The sequence below is a fragment of the Durio zibethinus genome, chromosome 6 (genome assembly GCF_047325235.1).
Source record: "Durio zibethinus cultivar Kanyao isolate XHJ-2024 chromosome 6, ASM4732523v1, whole genome shotgun sequence".
Taxonomy (NCBI): domain Eukaryota; kingdom Viridiplantae; phylum Streptophyta; class Magnoliopsida; order Malvales; family Malvaceae; genus Durio; species Durio zibethinus.
In genome coordinates this window covers 117,369-134,232 of record NC_143167.1, presented here as the reverse complement: position 1 = coordinate 134,232, position 16,864 = coordinate 117,369, and the positions used below count along the sequence as shown (strand labels likewise).

At 28.9% G+C, this 16,864-nt stretch overlaps 2 protein-coding genes across 22 annotated transcripts; both read right to left on the bottom strand.

Moving 5' to 3' along the window:
• Positions 1 to 186: 186 nt before the first annotated feature.
• Positions 187 to 7,286, bottom strand: LOC111285114 (protein SUPPRESSOR OF K(+) TRANSPORT GROWTH DEFECT 1-like). 3 transcript variants are annotated; one of them, XM_022874370.2, is made up of 9 exons: positions 6,617 to 7,286; positions 5,053 to 5,158; positions 2,791 to 2,989; positions 2,041 to 2,109; positions 1,888 to 1,962; positions 1,634 to 1,732; positions 1,339 to 1,494; positions 784 to 947; positions 187 to 515 (listed from the first exon to the last, which is right to left on the bottom strand). In XM_022874370.2, exons 1-8 carry the CDS (start codon positions 7,098 to 7,100, stop codon positions 822 to 824), a joined length of 1,314 nt encoding a protein of 437 aa, XP_022730105.1. In that variant the 5' UTR covers positions 7,101 to 7,286; the 3' UTR covers positions 187 to 515; positions 784 to 821. The 3 variants fall into 3 exon arrangements, 2 of the variants coding, with proteins under 2 accessions (XP_022730105.1, XP_022730103.1); XR_002689681.2 differs by having other exon boundaries at positions 396 to 515; positions 729 to 947; positions 6,617 to 7,278; XM_022874368.2 differs by lacking the exon at positions 187 to 515 and having other exon boundaries at positions 592 to 947; positions 6,617 to 7,278.
• A 5,349-nt stretch (positions 7,287 to 12,635) lies between these two features.
• LOC111285289 (uncharacterized) lies at positions 12,636 to 16,505 on the bottom strand. 19 transcript variants are annotated; one of them, XR_016342605.1, is made up of 8 exons: positions 16,104 to 16,505; positions 15,000 to 16,016; positions 14,526 to 14,567; positions 14,198 to 14,277; positions 14,054 to 14,082; positions 13,752 to 13,911; positions 13,219 to 13,291; positions 12,636 to 12,844 (listed from the first exon to the last, which is right to left on the bottom strand). XR_016342605.1 is itself a non-coding variant. In XM_089761611.1 (7 exons), exons 2-7 carry the CDS (start codon positions 15,102 to 15,104, stop codon positions 12,832 to 12,834), a joined length of 429 nt encoding a protein of 142 aa, XP_089617737.1. In that variant the 5' UTR covers positions 15,105 to 16,016; positions 16,104 to 16,504; the 3' UTR covers positions 12,636 to 12,831. The 19 variants fall into 19 exon arrangements, 8 of the variants coding, with proteins under 8 accessions (XP_089617737.1, XP_089617738.1, XP_089617740.1 ...); XR_016342604.1 differs by lacking the exon at positions 15,000 to 16,016 and having other exon boundaries at positions 14,006 to 14,082; positions 14,526 to 14,568; XM_089761611.1 differs by lacking the exon at positions 13,219 to 13,291 and having other exon boundaries at positions 16,104 to 16,504.
• Positions 16,506 to 16,864: the final 359 nt, after the last annotated feature.

Below are 16,864 nucleotides of genomic sequence, written 5' to 3'. Positions count from 1 at the left end.
ACGTAAACAATGACAATGCCCTACATATGTACATTTGGATCCCAAAACAGCATTCATGGTTTAAAAATTGAACCAATCTTGGTAATGAAACTTGAATGGACCATGAAATGCATCCCTAACGCTACCAAGTCAAAGATGAAGCAAAGCAAACTTGAGAGTTATGACTCAAAGCCATCAAGCATAAGGTTATGAAGTAAAGGGGCTTTGGGAATTCAATTATATAAAACATCTCAGACTGGCTGGTAAGCATACAAATATATTCTGCACCAAAAACCAGACAATAGGAATCCACTAGGGCATTCGTAAATCAACATGGTAGATATCAAGAAATATCCCTCAGGGACCAGATTAACATCTGCGGACCAAACCATCCCCCAAAGCCTGTAAACCCTCCCCCCCCCCCCCAAAAAAAAAAAAAGAAGAAAAGCACTTTTCCTACTTTCGTTTCCCTCCAAACAACCCATCCAACCATTCTCCTAACGGTTGGCAGCACTAGCAAATGCTCCAAATGATACCTGAAAATTCAAATCATTTAAAAAACCAGATAATTAGACCGCATGAAAAAAAAAAAAAAAAGCACCATTCTTCAAGTTTAGGCAGAAAAAGGGCACAACTCATATTCTAGCATTATAAGCCAAATTACTTGGTAATCTTCTTTACACGGTAAAAAAAAAAAACAGCAATTCAATTGTGTATCTCCCATCTAAATCCAAGAAAAAAGAAGTCACCTTCCCCGCTTCCAGCAGTTATTAATAAAATACAAATCACAGTGATTGCACTCACAACTAGAGTAGATCAATGTGACAATTTTATCAAATCCATCAACCTTCCTCTCCAAACTCATTTGTAAATCTTTGATGGACCTCAAGATCAGCTTTGCTCACTGTTGGCCTCTGTCTTGCAAGAACCTTATCAAAATCTGATCTTGAAATAGGAGGTGGAAGGATCTGCATGGGCATTAATCAATGAAAAAGAAGGTTTAATTACTTGAAACGTCACAAATGACTAAATAGATATATTTATTGCATAACAGAATGGTAATATTCCAAAGTGTCTTCTAGAATATCTGATGAAATTTCTCTGTATTTTGATTATGTTTTCCTTGTTCATTAAATTATATGGTTTTTAAGTGTTAATTATCTCAACGATGACTTCATAATAAGATAATCACATCTTAGATATAGAAAATAACTAAATAAACACTCCAAACACTTCATATCCATCCGTTCTCCACCACAGTGACAAATCAAAAAAATAAGCGAATCTCCCAAAGTATACAGGAGCATAGGGACATAAAGTTAAGAACTCAAATACATTGTATCTCAAGCAACTCCATACCTGAACTGCAAGTCCTTTAACTGCCAATTCCTGCATAGTAATTTGGAAAGCACCTGGTTGCTTTGCTCCACATGGCATCCACATATCATTAGGTGTCTTGTAGAAAAACATAGCATCTTGGGTTTTACGAACTGGTTCAAAAAGAACATCCTTAACCTGTCAAGACAAATTCAAGTAAAAAAGCGCACAAGTGAGCTACTCTATATTTGTCCTTCATAGGAAGATTCACTGCCAATACAGAATTCAGAGAAAGGAAAAGAAGAGATAATGATCAAGCATAAGGTCTTGCACTTACACAAACAGATATGTCTGACCCTGAAAACCCCTCCGTCCGGTGAGCTAAGTTTTCAAAATCACTTTCAGTCAAGTTGTGAGGTGTATCACCTAAATGCACCTGTTGTAATTTATTTTATTAAAACAAGGCAGCCATATCAGAAAACAAAAGTGATTGATTGATTCTATTGTGAAAAAGAATATAAAACAACCAGGCATTTTCTTCCGTTTTTTCTCAATATTTTGGAGGAGAAGATCAGGGACAAGGTCAAGTACTTTGAACATATGTTGCCGAGCCTTCAAATCTGGGAGAGGAATGTAAATACGCTTATCAAAACGCCGGCGGATGGCCTATAAGAACAATTGGTTAGTAACAGAAATCCATCTGCGCTGACCCAAGATGAATATAACGTTGATATTCTCCTTTACCTGATCAAGTGCATAAGGAGTATTTGTTGCTGCAAGCACTAGGACTTTCTGATCATTATGTCCAACACCCTAAAACATAAAAAGCACAAGGTATAAAATCCATTCATTAAGTTAGAAAAGTTGGAAGGGATCATATATCTATTTTTCATAATCTAGCACAGGCATAAATAAAATATGAGCACCATGTGATACAAATACGGGCAACATGGAAATTCCCAAAAAAATCAGCATACAGATGCTAGCATGCTGCAGAGTACAGCAATAAAACAATACCTTACATAAATATGTATTGAATAACCTCTCAACAATATACACATAAAAGTCTTTCTAAATATATAACATTAATTAAGAAAATTGTGCTATTATAAAGTCCCAAGGTAATTTGCTTATCTTTGTACATGGGTTGAATCATGAATGGTCTGCAAATTTTTTGTTTTCACATTCTGACTTGTATACCAACAAATGAATGTGTAATTATCCAAAAAAAAAAGGTCTTCAAATTTTGGACTTAAACAAACTTCATATAGAATAAAGCTATTGGGTCTAGTATTAATATTTATAAGGCGCAAGTTATCCTTTCGAAAAGCTCAAAAAAGAAAGGCCATGGAATTTACATCAAGTCCTGAAGATCAAATTGAAAAGTGTTCAGAGATTATCAGAATGTAAATCATGTGAAAATAAAATCTTGAAAACCTTTGGGAAAAGAAATTTTTAAATTCTTCTTAGCACTTTTACCACACTGATAAATACCTGCATCTGCACAAGAAGTTCGGTTTTTATACGTCTAGACGCTTCACTCTCGTTGCCCTCACCGCGCTGACCACACAAGGAATCTATTTCATCAATGAATATGATAGAAGGAGCACTATCACGAGCCATCTGAAAAAGGTTTGAAACCAGCTTTTCACTTTCCCCCATCCACTTTGACACAAGATCTGATGACGAAACACTAGCAGAAAAAGAAGGAGAAAAGGGATTAAATTTTAAAAGAGAAACAAGCAGAAACCTAACATACATGCACATAAACGGAGCAAAGTTATATAAAAGATTAAATGCCAAAAAAAATTTAAAAACCAAACATCAGCCAGAAAGGAAAACTTATCTTAATATATTAATATTAACAATTTTCATAAATGAAAGCCTAGGTTTACAATCTCAAAAACAAAAGCATAACACTTGAAGGAAACACAATTTTCATGTCACAAGACAATGAAACTTTAGACCAATTGTTACACATAAGATAAACTGATAATCGCGAGAGAGACATCAAACTAAATTAAGGAATGAAGAGCAAGCTTGACCAGAACAGACAGGTAGTGACTAAATGTCTACTCAATAACACAGAAGTCAGTAGAATTGCTAACTTGCTCAAGATTACATTAGAATTCCCAACAACCATTCTTACTCCTAAGATATAATTTGTTTTAAAGCAATTGCTTCGATACTACAGGGCGTCACAAATCCCATAATGCATCTTTCAGAAGTATGCTAAAGTATAATAATGGAACAGCAGGATGCAACCACAGAAACAGTTCTAAAACTCCCAGATCTTCAGCACTATTCAAAGTATACTTTAGCACAGTGAAACCTTAAATTATGCGCATATGAAATCATACTAGAAGATCTTCACATCAGTGGACATGATAAATTGTATGGCTATAATAATTACACAAGCCAACACCCATTCTTGGAGCAAACACTGTAAAATCCATATCATTTTTATTTCAATTATTACTTCTATTATTGCTGCAATTAATATAATTACTACTACTACTTGATGTAGGTAAAATGGGGGTAATCTGTCAATGTCATTATTTTGGCGGACTTGGGGTTGGAAATAACGAAAACTAGGTTTCTAGAATAGGAGAAAGCAAATTAAGGTTAGCGAAGGAAACAGCACTTTGATGTGATCGGACGTTAGCATAAATAAGTGGCCGGAACTGCTTAGCCTGTTTACCAAAATTCTCAGCAACAGCAACAGTAGGATTTACTTAATGTATTTAAAAGCCTTGGCAGTGGGAATTGATATGGAAGATTTAGTCTTAGAAAAGCATAATAAACGGGATTTGATTAGATCATAAAAAGGAAGAAGACAATGTGGTTAACTATGAGATCAACAGTAATCCAAAAGCACTGTAGTAATGGAAATGAACAAAGGACAAAGAAGATAATAAGAGAGAAGGAGAACACGGTTACACTAGGCACCCATGCTCGGTAAACAAAATGCTCATAATTACATAAATCAAAACCCTAGAGAAATATGCACATTAGATTGGTATTTATAAGGACTCCAAGAGTATTCCTTAAATCCAACAGGATTAGGATTCAGACATAAAACTACAACCAAATAATCAACTTAGATTCTGGAAAACTAACCAAGAGCCTAGAAACTCCTAGACTAACATAAACTTAACAAAGTAATACCTAGGTTAAAGGAACTGTCAATTATAATTCTGCTCCTGCATGACACAATCCCTAGAATTCTTAATATAAAATCACATAAAACAATGAGGCGCTCTGCAATTGATGCATCAACATTATTTGTACTATAGATATCATAGCAAAATTCACACATAACTAATCAAGCAGCGCAGCAGTAATTTCAAATGACAGAACAAAAAACATGGAACTAAGGAGGAAAAAGGTAGGGAAATTTGCAGTACAGAAAGATAATAGATACTAACAGATCAAAGAGCTTTTCTAGCGGATAAAAGCAGTAACCACAATATGTGAACAGTGCCACCTAACCAATTCAATATTGAAGTCTTTACTACTGCCACCTCTCCCTTTCTCTCAATAAAAGGAAAGTGGTGACTGCATCACAGGGGAAACGCTAGATAACACACTATCAGCTACACATTAAAGGTGACCTTTTTCCCTTATTTTCATGATTCAATATGCATCTTGAAAACAAACAAAAGTTAAAAAGGTTTCAATCTCAGCAGATGATCAGTGAACATTTTCTTATGGGCAGATAAAGAGGTCAAATATGTGCCAATCAGAGTATATTACCTAAAAAATGTAGAGTCTGCTTCAGTTGCAACAGCCTTGGCCAAGTATGACTTCCCAGTCCCTGGTGGCCCATACAAAAGAAAAGCTCTCCATGGCCTTCTCTTTCCTAAAACAAGTAGGAAAAAAAAAACAAATTAGTTAAATTATATCCCTGCATTGTAATGTTGAAATGGGAAAGAATAGGACTGTTGAAAAAGCCGCTAAAAGGGGGGTACAGATTAGATTCAGTGAGTTTCTCTCCACCCAATAATACAGTTCAAGCACACATAAAACAAAAGCAGTTCAAATCATACAGTCTTGTATTCTAGCAAGACCAAGAGGATATCCAAAACCATCAATATGAACAAGGGAGAAAATGTATGTACTGGTTGAAGATAGGGCTCTTTTCCTACCAGAACACAAAACCTCATCTAATCCTATATATTACTTTGATTTACTCCATATATATAGATGGCAAATGAGCCATGTTTAAGTTGAATATGACATATTCTACTTCAAAATTATAACAGAAGCAGAAAACTTAAAAAGCTTTTGACTTTCAAAACCAAATTAATTTCATATCATGTAATTAAGATGGCAATGGTGTCAGCTCCAAAGGAGGTAGAGTCTGTATTGTTGCAAGAAATTGACACTAACAAAGGCAGCAAGCAGGTCTTAGTAAGGTGATGTAAGAGGCTGCTTGTCATATTTACATGCTGCAAGAAGTTGATCATTAAGATAATGATGGTATTAGTAGAGTTATTGTCATTAACAACTATTACAATCATTAACAACATAACAAAAAGGAGGAATTTCACAAGCAACAATAAATTCTCAAATTAACTCCTTTAATATCACAAAATAAAATCTCACTATGTTGCTTGTACTATTCTAGGAATCAATTCAAGCACGCAAGGAAAATGACAGCAAGATACACCACAACTAGCCGTATCAATAATTTGCTAAAATCTCACTGCATTAAACAGGAACAGTCCAACAGATATATAACAGGGGCAATATTGGTTTGCACCAAAACAACACGGAAAGCATGCAGTGCATCCCATAGATATTCAAAAAATCAGCAATTCACATTTAGGACTAACAATCGCAACAATTAGTTTATAATGCAACAAAATTAGGCACTCTTCATTACCACGATCAACTTAAACAAACAAACTCTTATTATCCTCACAATATCAAATATCAACAAGAAAATCACATCTTTCTCATTGAAACTACCAACCAACCTCCTCTATAAATAATATCACTGTCAAGAAAGAATAAAGTTCTAAACAAATGCACAATCAACAGTTAACCCATTTCACTATGCAATTACCAATTACCAAAATCAAGAAAAGTCAATGACTTTATAGGTAAAAATTAAAAAAAAAAAAATCATTAACAAAACCTATAAAAAAAAAAAACATAAAACCATAAAATTCCTCGATAGTTTAACAAACAACAATTAACCCACGTCATTATCCACTACCAATTTCTAAAATCCAGCTGAAGCCATCAATTTTATAGATGTATACTCAAAATCATCCTCAAACTCAAAAGCACAAAAATCCAAAGAAAAACTAACCAGTAAAAAACTGAGGAAACTTGACAGGCAAAATAACAGCTTCTTGCAAAGCCTGCTTAGCACTTTCTAACCCAGCCACATCATTCCACTTGACATTAGGCTTTTCCCTAATAATAGCGGAATCAAGCCCAGCTCTCAACTTAGCCTGTTCCGGATCCTCCCTATCACCGCCTTCTCCTCCACCACTACCATCCTTGGGCTTACTTTTGGGGCGAGTGGCAACGGCAGCATCTCCATTAGTAGCCGGTCCAGGCCCACCTTCATCGAGAACGGCACGGATCTCCTCGGCACGGCGTAAATACTCGGTGAATTTCTGGGTAATTGCTTCCCTGATTTTGGGGTTCTTCTCGTATTTCAAATGGGTCTTGAAATACTCTAGTGCGTTCATGTATAAAGGGAAGGCTTTGCTGTAGTTCCCTGCATTGTCTTCTTGTACCGCTTGCTTCACGTACTCAATCGCTTGTTCTTTGAAATTGCTATACATTTTTTTCTGGGTATTTTATTTTTTTTCAATGGAATTGCATTGATTGATAAAAGCTTAAATTCTTCTATTTCAAACGTATTTTTGGAGATTTAGGTTTAAAAAGAGGATGAAGAAAAAAGGGAAGAGAGAGAAAGGATGGAACAAGGGAAAGGAAAAGATTCGATTTTATTATCAAAACAAAACTCCAAAGTAAGCGCGTGGAATATTAATGGAGAAATTAAAAAAGACGGTTCATTGCAAATTTTTATTAATTGCCGTCAGGAAGAAATTATTAGGGAAAAAAATGACGAGTTTTTAATTTATAAAAGAGAATATGGGTTTTTGTTAAATTGTACAATATATCCCTGTATTTTAATTAAATAATAAAATTAGTTTTTCTATCTTATACACTCAAATTGAATTTTTATATTTTAATAAATTATTAAATTTAGTTAAATTATTAATAGCTTAAACTTTTTTTTAAATTGATGATATAATATTTTAATTTTTTTATCTGATATTTTTATTTACATAATCGTTGATTTTACTAATATATCAAATTTACAGTATAAAAATGATAAAATGACAAAAATGTTTTGTCACGTTGATATTTTCATATTAATTTTTTTCAAATTGTACAATGCGTTATTATACTTTAGTTAAATGATGAAATTAATTTTTTTATCTTAATATATATTCAAATTTTGTCTCTATATTTTAATTAATTATTGAATTAATATTTTACCTAAAATAAGTAAAATAAAACTAAAATAAAAAATAAAAAACAATATTTTAATGCAAATAGGTCGAATCATAACAAAATTTCTGTATAGGTCAACATACGAATAAAACCAAACCCATTTTTTAAAACGGCACCGTTTTAACTTGTTGTAAAAGCAAAAAATCATATATTTAAAGTTTTCATCTTTTCTCCTCTTTTTCATCCTCATTTTCCTCTTACTTCTTTCTACAAGTTTTATTCAATTAACTCATATTTCAATGAGATTTCTAGAAATTAGTGATCAAAAAATTCAGTGATCATAGAAAAAATTTATCTTAAAAATCCAAAAATTACCAATATCGTAAAATCGATCATCGACACCACCGTTTTGTATCACCGTCCAAAGTAAAACTAAGCATAATGCCTTAAAAGTTCAAATTCAAAACCTCTAAAAAAATTTTCTCAACCAAAAATTTGTTTCTAATTATTTTTATTAGTTATTTTTATTTTTGTTATCTTATTGATTGCTGTTGAATTTTCAAAATTTTCTCCAATCAATCTTTTTAAAAGATTTTCATATTTTCCTTATTTTTCAATTTTCAATTTTCAATTTTGTACTTTTATTTTTTTGCCTTTTTCTAACTTTGACTTATTAACTACCACCAACTTAACAATAAAAATAATAAAGAAAACAATAAATAATAAATGAAATATTTTTTTAGGCTTTTAAATTTGGACTTAAAATCCAATTTCACAATTAAAATCTAATTGTTCCAAAAACGATTTTAGAACCCAATATTGATATGAAATTCAAAATCCATTTAATGTCAAAAAATTTCCCTAACAAAATGAAATGTCTACAATTGTTTTTATTGTTGATTATGAATTTGGGTTTATTAGGTTTGTTGATTATAGGTTTCTTGATCTAACTTATTGGTTTATGTCATTTTTTAAATTTTTTTATTTTTTATCTATTTTTTTTATTTTTTATATTTCAAAAAGATTGAAAATACAAATTATCAAAAATGAAAAAAAAATCAAAATAAATAAATAAATAAAAGAAAGATAAAGAGAAGATATAATTCAGTTTTTGTTATGTTTATAATCTAATTTGAAATTAATCCAATTTGTCAAATTAAATCAAATTAATAATTCAAATATCCCAAAAAAATCTAAATATGAAAAAAACTACGATTGAATTAATAATTTATGTTTTTTTTGTGTTTTTTTTATGTCAAATCTTAAATTTAATAATTAATTAATATATAAAAATCAAATTTAAATACATATTAAGGTAGAAAAACTAATTCCACCATTAAACAAAAATATAAGAACGAATTGTACAATTTAAAAAAAGTTGACGTGAAAAAATAATAACATGTCAAAACTTTTTGTCGTGATATCATTTTTTATCACATGAATTTTACAAATTGACAAAATTAACATTTACGTAAACAAAAATGTAAGATTAGAAAAGTTAAAATGTCACGTCATTAATTTTAACCAAAAAAAAAGTTTGAATTGTTAATAATCTGACTAAATTTAACAATTAACTAAAGTATAAATATCCAATTTGAATACATCAAAGTAAAATGACTAATTTCACTATTTAATTAAAGTATAAGGATTTAATGTGCAATTTGAAATTTTTTTTTTTTTCATAAAAGAGAAAGTTGCATGGATCTAATGTTAAAAAAAAATAAAGAAAAATAACCATATTCTTTCATTATTTTATGGGAATGTAGTCTCTCACTCCCAGCACCTTTCCTTTTCTATTTTTTTTCTCTTAAATTTTTTCTTACTTAATAAATTTTTTAAAATGATATGAAATTTTTATTTAATTTTTAAAAATTATATGGAAATTTTTTGAAAAGGATTTAAAGATTTTTAACAAAATTTTAATTTTTTAAAATATATTTTCTATTAAAAATAGTATTTTAATGCTAAATAATATTATAATAAGAAATAAAAAAATAATTTAAATGATAATATTTTATAAAATATATTTGAAATATAAAAATAAGAAATTTTCTTTAATTATTTTTATTTTTTCCTTTTTTCATCTTTATAAAATAATATGTTTAACATAAAATAGTTTTTTAAATGTTATGAAATTTTTTTTAAAAGATTTTGAAAATTTTAACTTAATTTTAATTTTTAAAAATATATTTTCTATCAAAAACAAAAAAATTCAAAAACAAAATATATTGCAATTAAAATATAATTTTTTTAATTTAATGTTCTATAAAAATATATTTGAAATATAAAAATTGATATAATAACATCATTAGTCCCTAAACTTTAAGAAAAATTGTATTTTGATTCTTCTGTCTGTCACATGAGATATCAATTAAAACTATTTATATGACACAACTGATATTTACTATCAATTTAGATGATTTTATAAATAAATAACCAAATTAAAACAATTTTTAACAATTAAAATTTCACCTATGACTTTTTAAAAATTAAAAACCAAACTAAAATTTACCTCAAAACTAAATGACTACGAATACTATTAACTCTTTAATAACTATTCTCTCTTCTTTTAACCACAAGAAATGTATGATCTAATCAAACACCATCGAAACAAAAATAAATAGCATGCAAATCTCACTGTTCTCCATTCCCCTCCAACACTCACCAACAAATTCACTCTCCATGCAACACAAAAGCACACCCATGCTTTTCTCACTTTGACCCCACCAACAGTCCTGTAAATAACATCTTTATACTTGGAAGAAAGAGAGGGTGTCGATGGCACCTTTCATTCATTCTTTCTCCTTCCTCATTTTTCCAATTTTTTTTATTTTTTACTTATTTATTTATTTTTATATATTTTTTATTAGATAACATTTATAAAAAAAATCAATGAAAGTAGAAATATTGAAATAATTCATATTCGATTGGTTTTAATTCATATCGATTAAATATAAACTCATTATTTAAAAAAAATTGAGATTGAATATAAGTTTTTATAAAATGAGATCGAGTTGAAAATAGATTTAAAATGTTTCGTCCTTTGGTGTTTATATGTTATTTTTCTCATTTTTTTCATTTTCTTTGTTTTTTTAAAGCTTATTCTTTTTCACTATACTTTATATTAGATAAATTTTATAATAAAAAAATCAATTTAGATAAAGATGACAAAATAACAAATATCCGATAGATTTCGATTCGTTTTGTTCCAATTAATGTGCTTTCTTTCAATTCAAAATAATTGGTTTTTTTTTTTTTTAAATCAAGCTAGGGTCAAAGAAAAAAATTTGGATATTATTATTTGGCCTTGGTATATATAAAAAAATATATTTTATTATTTATTTAATTCTATATTTATACATTAAAAAATATTATTTAATATCTTTGTTTAGTAAATCCATGTGCCATCTCATTTAGCTTTTTTTTTTTAATTTTTAAAATTTTATTTATTAAATAAATTTTGTAAAAAAAAAATCAATGAATGTAAAAATAACAAAATAATTTATATATAATAAATTTTGATTTATCACAATCTAATTGATACAATTTTTTTTAAAAAATAAAGAGCGGGTTAATTTTTTCTTTTTTGAACAATTTGGATTAAGTTGTGACCATGTTTGCTTTGTTCCAACTTTTCCGAAAATACATAAAGAATAAATTTTACTATTTATTTAATTTATATTTACATATGTATTATATTAATAAAAATTATATAGTTTTAATGCTTGTATTGGTATAAATAGTTATGACTTTAACTTATTATTACGTCTTAAATTACAGATAATAAATTAAAAGCATTTATTCATGCTTTTCCAGTCATTTAAACTTAAACTTTTTTTTCCTTTTTTATTTATTTTACAAATTACATCATTTAACGTACTAATTATTTTCTTTTTGAATATATACAAATCAATAATAACATAATAGTAGATAATCAATAATTTAGTAATTAATCATTAAAAACTTAAATATAATCAATACAATTTAATAGTAATCATCAATAATTTAGTAATAAATTATTGATAATTTAATAATAAATGAATAATAATTTAGTACTAAATAATTAATAATTTTTAGTAAATCAGTAATAATATAATAATTTATGTATAATACCTTAATGGTAAATCAATTATAATATAGTTATAAATATATAATAATATAGTAATAAATCAATGATAACTTAACAAAAAAAATGATATATAACTTAATAGTTAATTATTGACAATTTAGTAATAGATTAATGATAACTTAATAATAATTTAATAATAATTTAATAGTAAAATAGTTTCAATTTAATAGTAATTAATTGACAATAGTAAATCATAAATAATTTAGTAGTAAATCAATAATAAATTAATAGTAAATAATTAATAATTTAATAGTTAATTATTAAAAATAAAAATAAATCAGTATAATTTAATAATAATTCATTGATAATATGATATTTAATCACTACATGAAATAAATCTTTAATGGCATTTTTTTATATATTTAGTGGCATTTATAAACATTTCTAAACAATTCGCGACACTTTTCAAAAATACCACTAAGAACATTGACTATACCTACATTGAGGAAAATAACATTTTAGAAAAAAATGCCTCAAATTTTATGACGTTTCTTGTAAAACGTTACTAAATTTAATGATATTTTTACACATAAACGCTACTAATTTTGATTATTTAACTACGTATATTTAAAAATCATCACTAAATATAACGGTATTTTCAGATAAAAAAGCCACTAATTTTAATCATTTAGCGACGTTTATGGCAATAACACAGTTAAATTAGAAGTTTTATTTTTTTATTATTTACTATTATAATTAAATAAAAAAATATTTAAATAAATAAAAATAAATTGAAAATCATAAATTAAATATTATAAATATTTAAATATCTAAATACATAATTTATTATAGTATGCATGTTACGACAAATATTTAATACAATAACAACTTATTGTTTCAGTACAATAATTCCATGCAAGTAATTTTATATCAGCATTCATATCAATGAAAGATGTACTCTTGCGTCCCCGCGCTAAATTATTCTACACCACAAAACTGTATAGCAAATAACAAACGAATAGTCATGATTGGAAAACCAAAAACTAAATTAATTATAATTTGTAATTTGACAAAATCAATTAATTATAATTTATGAAAAATATAGATTATACAAAGGTACCTGGATTAGGAAATAGTTATTATTTTACTTACACCATAAATTATATTTCAGTATTTTGAAAGAAAATTGTTGAAATGAAACTTTTTGGTTAAAACTATTATGAACTTGGTAAAATGGGTAAATTAAAGCCAATCACGTGGAAAAGATATAAATAAAGTGATACTATTCTCAAAATTAAACATGTGGCCCAATGAGCTTGCATACATCAAATTTCAAAAACAGTAACACCCAAAAGAGAGAAAAGTCTAACCTGCACTTCAATAGTACTAAAAACTCAGCAGCACGTTAAGGATAAATTGTATGTCTGTACTCATTCTCTTAACCTATGACTCAGAATGTCATAACAATTTATTCATTTTTTTATTCATTACACTAGTGAAAAAATAAATAAATTTATGGCATTTGATATGAAGTCATAGGTTGACAAAGTCTAAAGTGTATACACCACACCATCAGTTTTTGGTAAGACCTGTAGTTCTTCAATGACGCCGTAAATAACATGTGTACACAAGCACTAAGAAACGTAAATACATAAGGAATGCATCAACCATTTTCACCAGCAAAGTGATAAATCCAAATACCCAAAAATGACACAGGTCATGTCATCTATAGACTAGGAAGGGATATAATTTAGCAACAATTCTAGATAATGGCACCAAGCTATTACAAAGAAAACAAATACAAACCATACAGACAAAAATTTATTAAATAAATAAAAGGATTTATAGCGTATGTAACAACTCTATTAAATAAATTATTAAACCATACAAACAAAAAAATTACCTGAAATAATACTCAATTTGTTTCACTATATTGAACCTCAAAGCTACTGTCTCTGGAAGGAACATGGCAGTCCCTGGATTTATCGGGTATGGAACAAAGCGTGGAGGATGAGGTCCCCTTATAGAGCCTGGGGAAGCAATAGGCATATAACATATAGCTCCTAGAAAGTAGAAATAAGTCACTTTAAAGAGAATTCATTTTAGGAATGGCAAAATAAAATCGAGAGCTCAAACAAGAACAAAATACAGAATCACCTAAGGTTCAATACTAGGAAAGGTCCAGGGACAGGCTGGTAAGCACACCTAGGAACTGCAATGTGCGGTTGAGGTACCTTTGCTTGAAAAATAGATGGCATTGGTGGTTGATAATAAGGCAAGTGAAACACGTATCTGAAATATCAAAATAAAATAAAAATTATACCTCTTAATTATATCTAAATTGCTTACCCCAATAAGGACACCAATCTCAATACCAAGAAACAGAGTCGTAGTACTTGTAATGGTCCAAAGAATAAAATCTTTCTTATCTACATGCCATAAGAAAAATGCCTCTTCATAATCCACATGAAATCGTTAAAATGCAGAGAAAATAAATTACAACCAAAGATCTGCTTAAACATATCAATTACCTCATAGGATACCAATTTCTTTTTATTCTGGTAGATTTGATATGAGTTGCAAACAGTAAATTATATGATCCAACATCCATTGAAGCATAAAATAATGCATAATCTAGTTTTAAAAATGTTCCAACACAGGCTTGTCTTTTACTTACCAGACTTATAACAGCATAGATTACTATAGCAGCCAGAGCACACTGCAAACGTGATGAAGTGCAGATACCTATAGTTAGCATTCATATAATTTATAATTAACACCAAATTTAAAATCTAATTAATTTTTTTTTAATCCAAATTACCAAATTAACAAAACTTAAGAATTATTAATACTATAAAAACATAAAATACATTAAAAGCAAAAACACACGCATGAGAGTACAATCCTAATATATATAATGTAGTATAATTTATAATTAACACCAAATTTAAAATCTAATTAATTTTTTTTTAATCCAAATTACCAAATTAACAAAACTTAAGAATTATTAATACTATAAAAACATAAAATACATTAAAAGCAAAAACACACGCATGAGAGTACAATCCTAATATATATAATGTAGTGATGAGGTAATTAAAAATTGTTAAATATCAAGGGAATGATGAAATGGAGATGGAGGGATGGGTACGTCAATTGTCCCTTCCAGCATCAAGATCACATTCTTCATTGAAGGACGTAGAGTTGGGTCGTTTTGAATACACCACAGTCCCACCTTTACCATTCTTTCCAACATTTTCAAGTCTAATTCTTCATCTTCCACAAGCTTATTCAGCTCGCTAGAGTGAAGCAATTATATGCCCAACTTGAAAGAAGTATCTCATCTACTATACAAACCTTTACTTCTATGCTACTCCTACAACAGATGATCTCCAGCAGTATGATCCCAAAATTGTAAACATCAACTTTTATAAATATTGGGGCATTCCTTTGCCATTACAGTGCCAACTGCCCTCCCGTGCTTTTAATCCTTGTAATGCTTGTTTGATCTGCCATCAATAGCTTGGCTAACCCGAAATCTCTTAATGGCTGTCATCTCCTTCTGAAACTCTCTTTCTCTGTACTCCACATTCTCTAGTTTCTTAATTGCAACAATTTTAGTACCCCCTGCAACTGGTAGAGTTCCTTTATAAACTGCTCGAAAGGACTCTTTACCCAACTCTTCCTTGAAACAGTCTGTTGCTTCCTGGAGCTCAATAAAAGAAAATGATCTTATTGTAAACTGCTTAGTTATTCTTGGAGTAATTTTATTTTCTGAATGCTTTCTGTAACTGTGAATTCTATGCTTGTATAGAAGGAAACCAGAGATTGCAAAAGCAAAACACAGGCACATAATGGAACCTAAACTTATGGCAACAGATAAAAGCAAATGTGGGTTTTCTTCGTTGATGATGACTGTTGGACTACTTAGAACAAAAGGAATATTGTAGTTTGCGGAGCCTCCATGAATCAACTTAATGAAGGCTAAAGTTGATATAATTTTGCTTCTTCTACCATATCTGAGAGGTAGCTTATACTTGTTATATGTGAAAAAAAAAAGTTTTTGACAGAGCTAGAGACGAGAGAACACTCATGTTTTTAGTCTTGAATATTTTAAGGGTTTTGTCCATCTAATTCACCCAAATCATAAGCTCCAGTTCTGCTTACCCTAAACAACAAATAGAAACAAAATTTCAAAAAAATTACATTTACATGAAGGAAAAAAGAAAAGTTTTGGGTTGTAAGTGTTAATTACATGAAGTTTCATGGGATGGAAGATGATGACGATGACACCACCAGCTCCTCTGTCTATGAAATTAAACAATTCCATAATGAGCATACAAAAACCACACTCCACAATAGAACCTCAAAAGCTGCTTCAAACTACTCTATCCCCTCAAAATCCACAAACCCAGAAAGGGATCTGCCAAGTGGGCAAAATGGGCGAAATGGGTTTCAATCTGGAAATGAAAAATAAAAGAAATTGAAAAGTAAATGGAATGACGAGGAAATCTGAGGTCGACTGAATCTGAATGGCGGAAAAATAGGAGAAATGAAATAGAGGAAAATCTGCCAGAAGGGGCTGATGATTTTGGGGAAAATACAAACGCCACTAAATGATGCTTAATAGAGGCGTTTATCATAATAAGCGCCACTAAAAATTTTCATATCCGTACATTCCATTTTTTTAATTCAATTTAATTAATTTTGAAATTTTCATTTGTGGCGTTTGTAAACAAACACATTGTTAATTTTTACTGATTAGTGACGTTTTGAGTAATCCACGTCGCTAAATGTATATTTAGTGGTGTTTATGATATAAACAGTCATTAATTTTATAAAAACACGGAACATAGTGATATTTATCAACAAACGTCACTAAAAAACTGTCATTAAATATTTATTTTCTTGTTGTGAATTAGTGGTAATTTAATAATAAATTATGTATATTTTAATATAAATCAGTAAGAATTTGATAGTGAATTATATATAATTTAATGGTAAATTGGTGATAAT

What these genes read in the sequence shown, in the direction of transcription:
- LOC111285114 (XM_022874370.2), bottom strand. Translation starts at nt 7,100, where the DNA reads ATGTATAGCAATTTCAAAGAACAAGCGATTGAGTACGTGAAGCAAGCG. An exon ending in GGTCAGACATATCTGTTTGT is followed by an intron (nt 1,495 to 1,633) that starts GTAAGTGCAAGA and finishes TTGTCTTGACAG; the next exon opens with GTTAAGGATGTTCTTTTTGA. An exon ending in TTAAAGGACTTGCAGTTCAG is followed by an intron (nt 948 to 1,338) that starts GTATGGAGTTGC and finishes ATGCCCATGCAG; the next exon opens with ATCCTTCCACCTCCTATTTC.
- LOC111285289 (XM_089761613.1), bottom strand. Translation starts at nt 15,104, where the DNA reads ATGTTGGAAAGAATGGTAAAGGTGGGACTGTGGTGTATTCAAAACGAC. An exon ending in TGCTGGAAGGGACAATTGAC is followed by an intron (nt 14,568 to 14,999) that starts GTACCCATCCCT and finishes TCACGTTTGCAG; the next exon opens with TGTGCTCTGGCTGCTATAGT. An exon ending in AGATTGGTGTCCTTATTGGG is followed by an intron (nt 14,083 to 14,197) that starts GTAAGCAATTTA and finishes TTTCAAGCAAAG; the next exon opens with GTACCTCAACCGCACATTGC.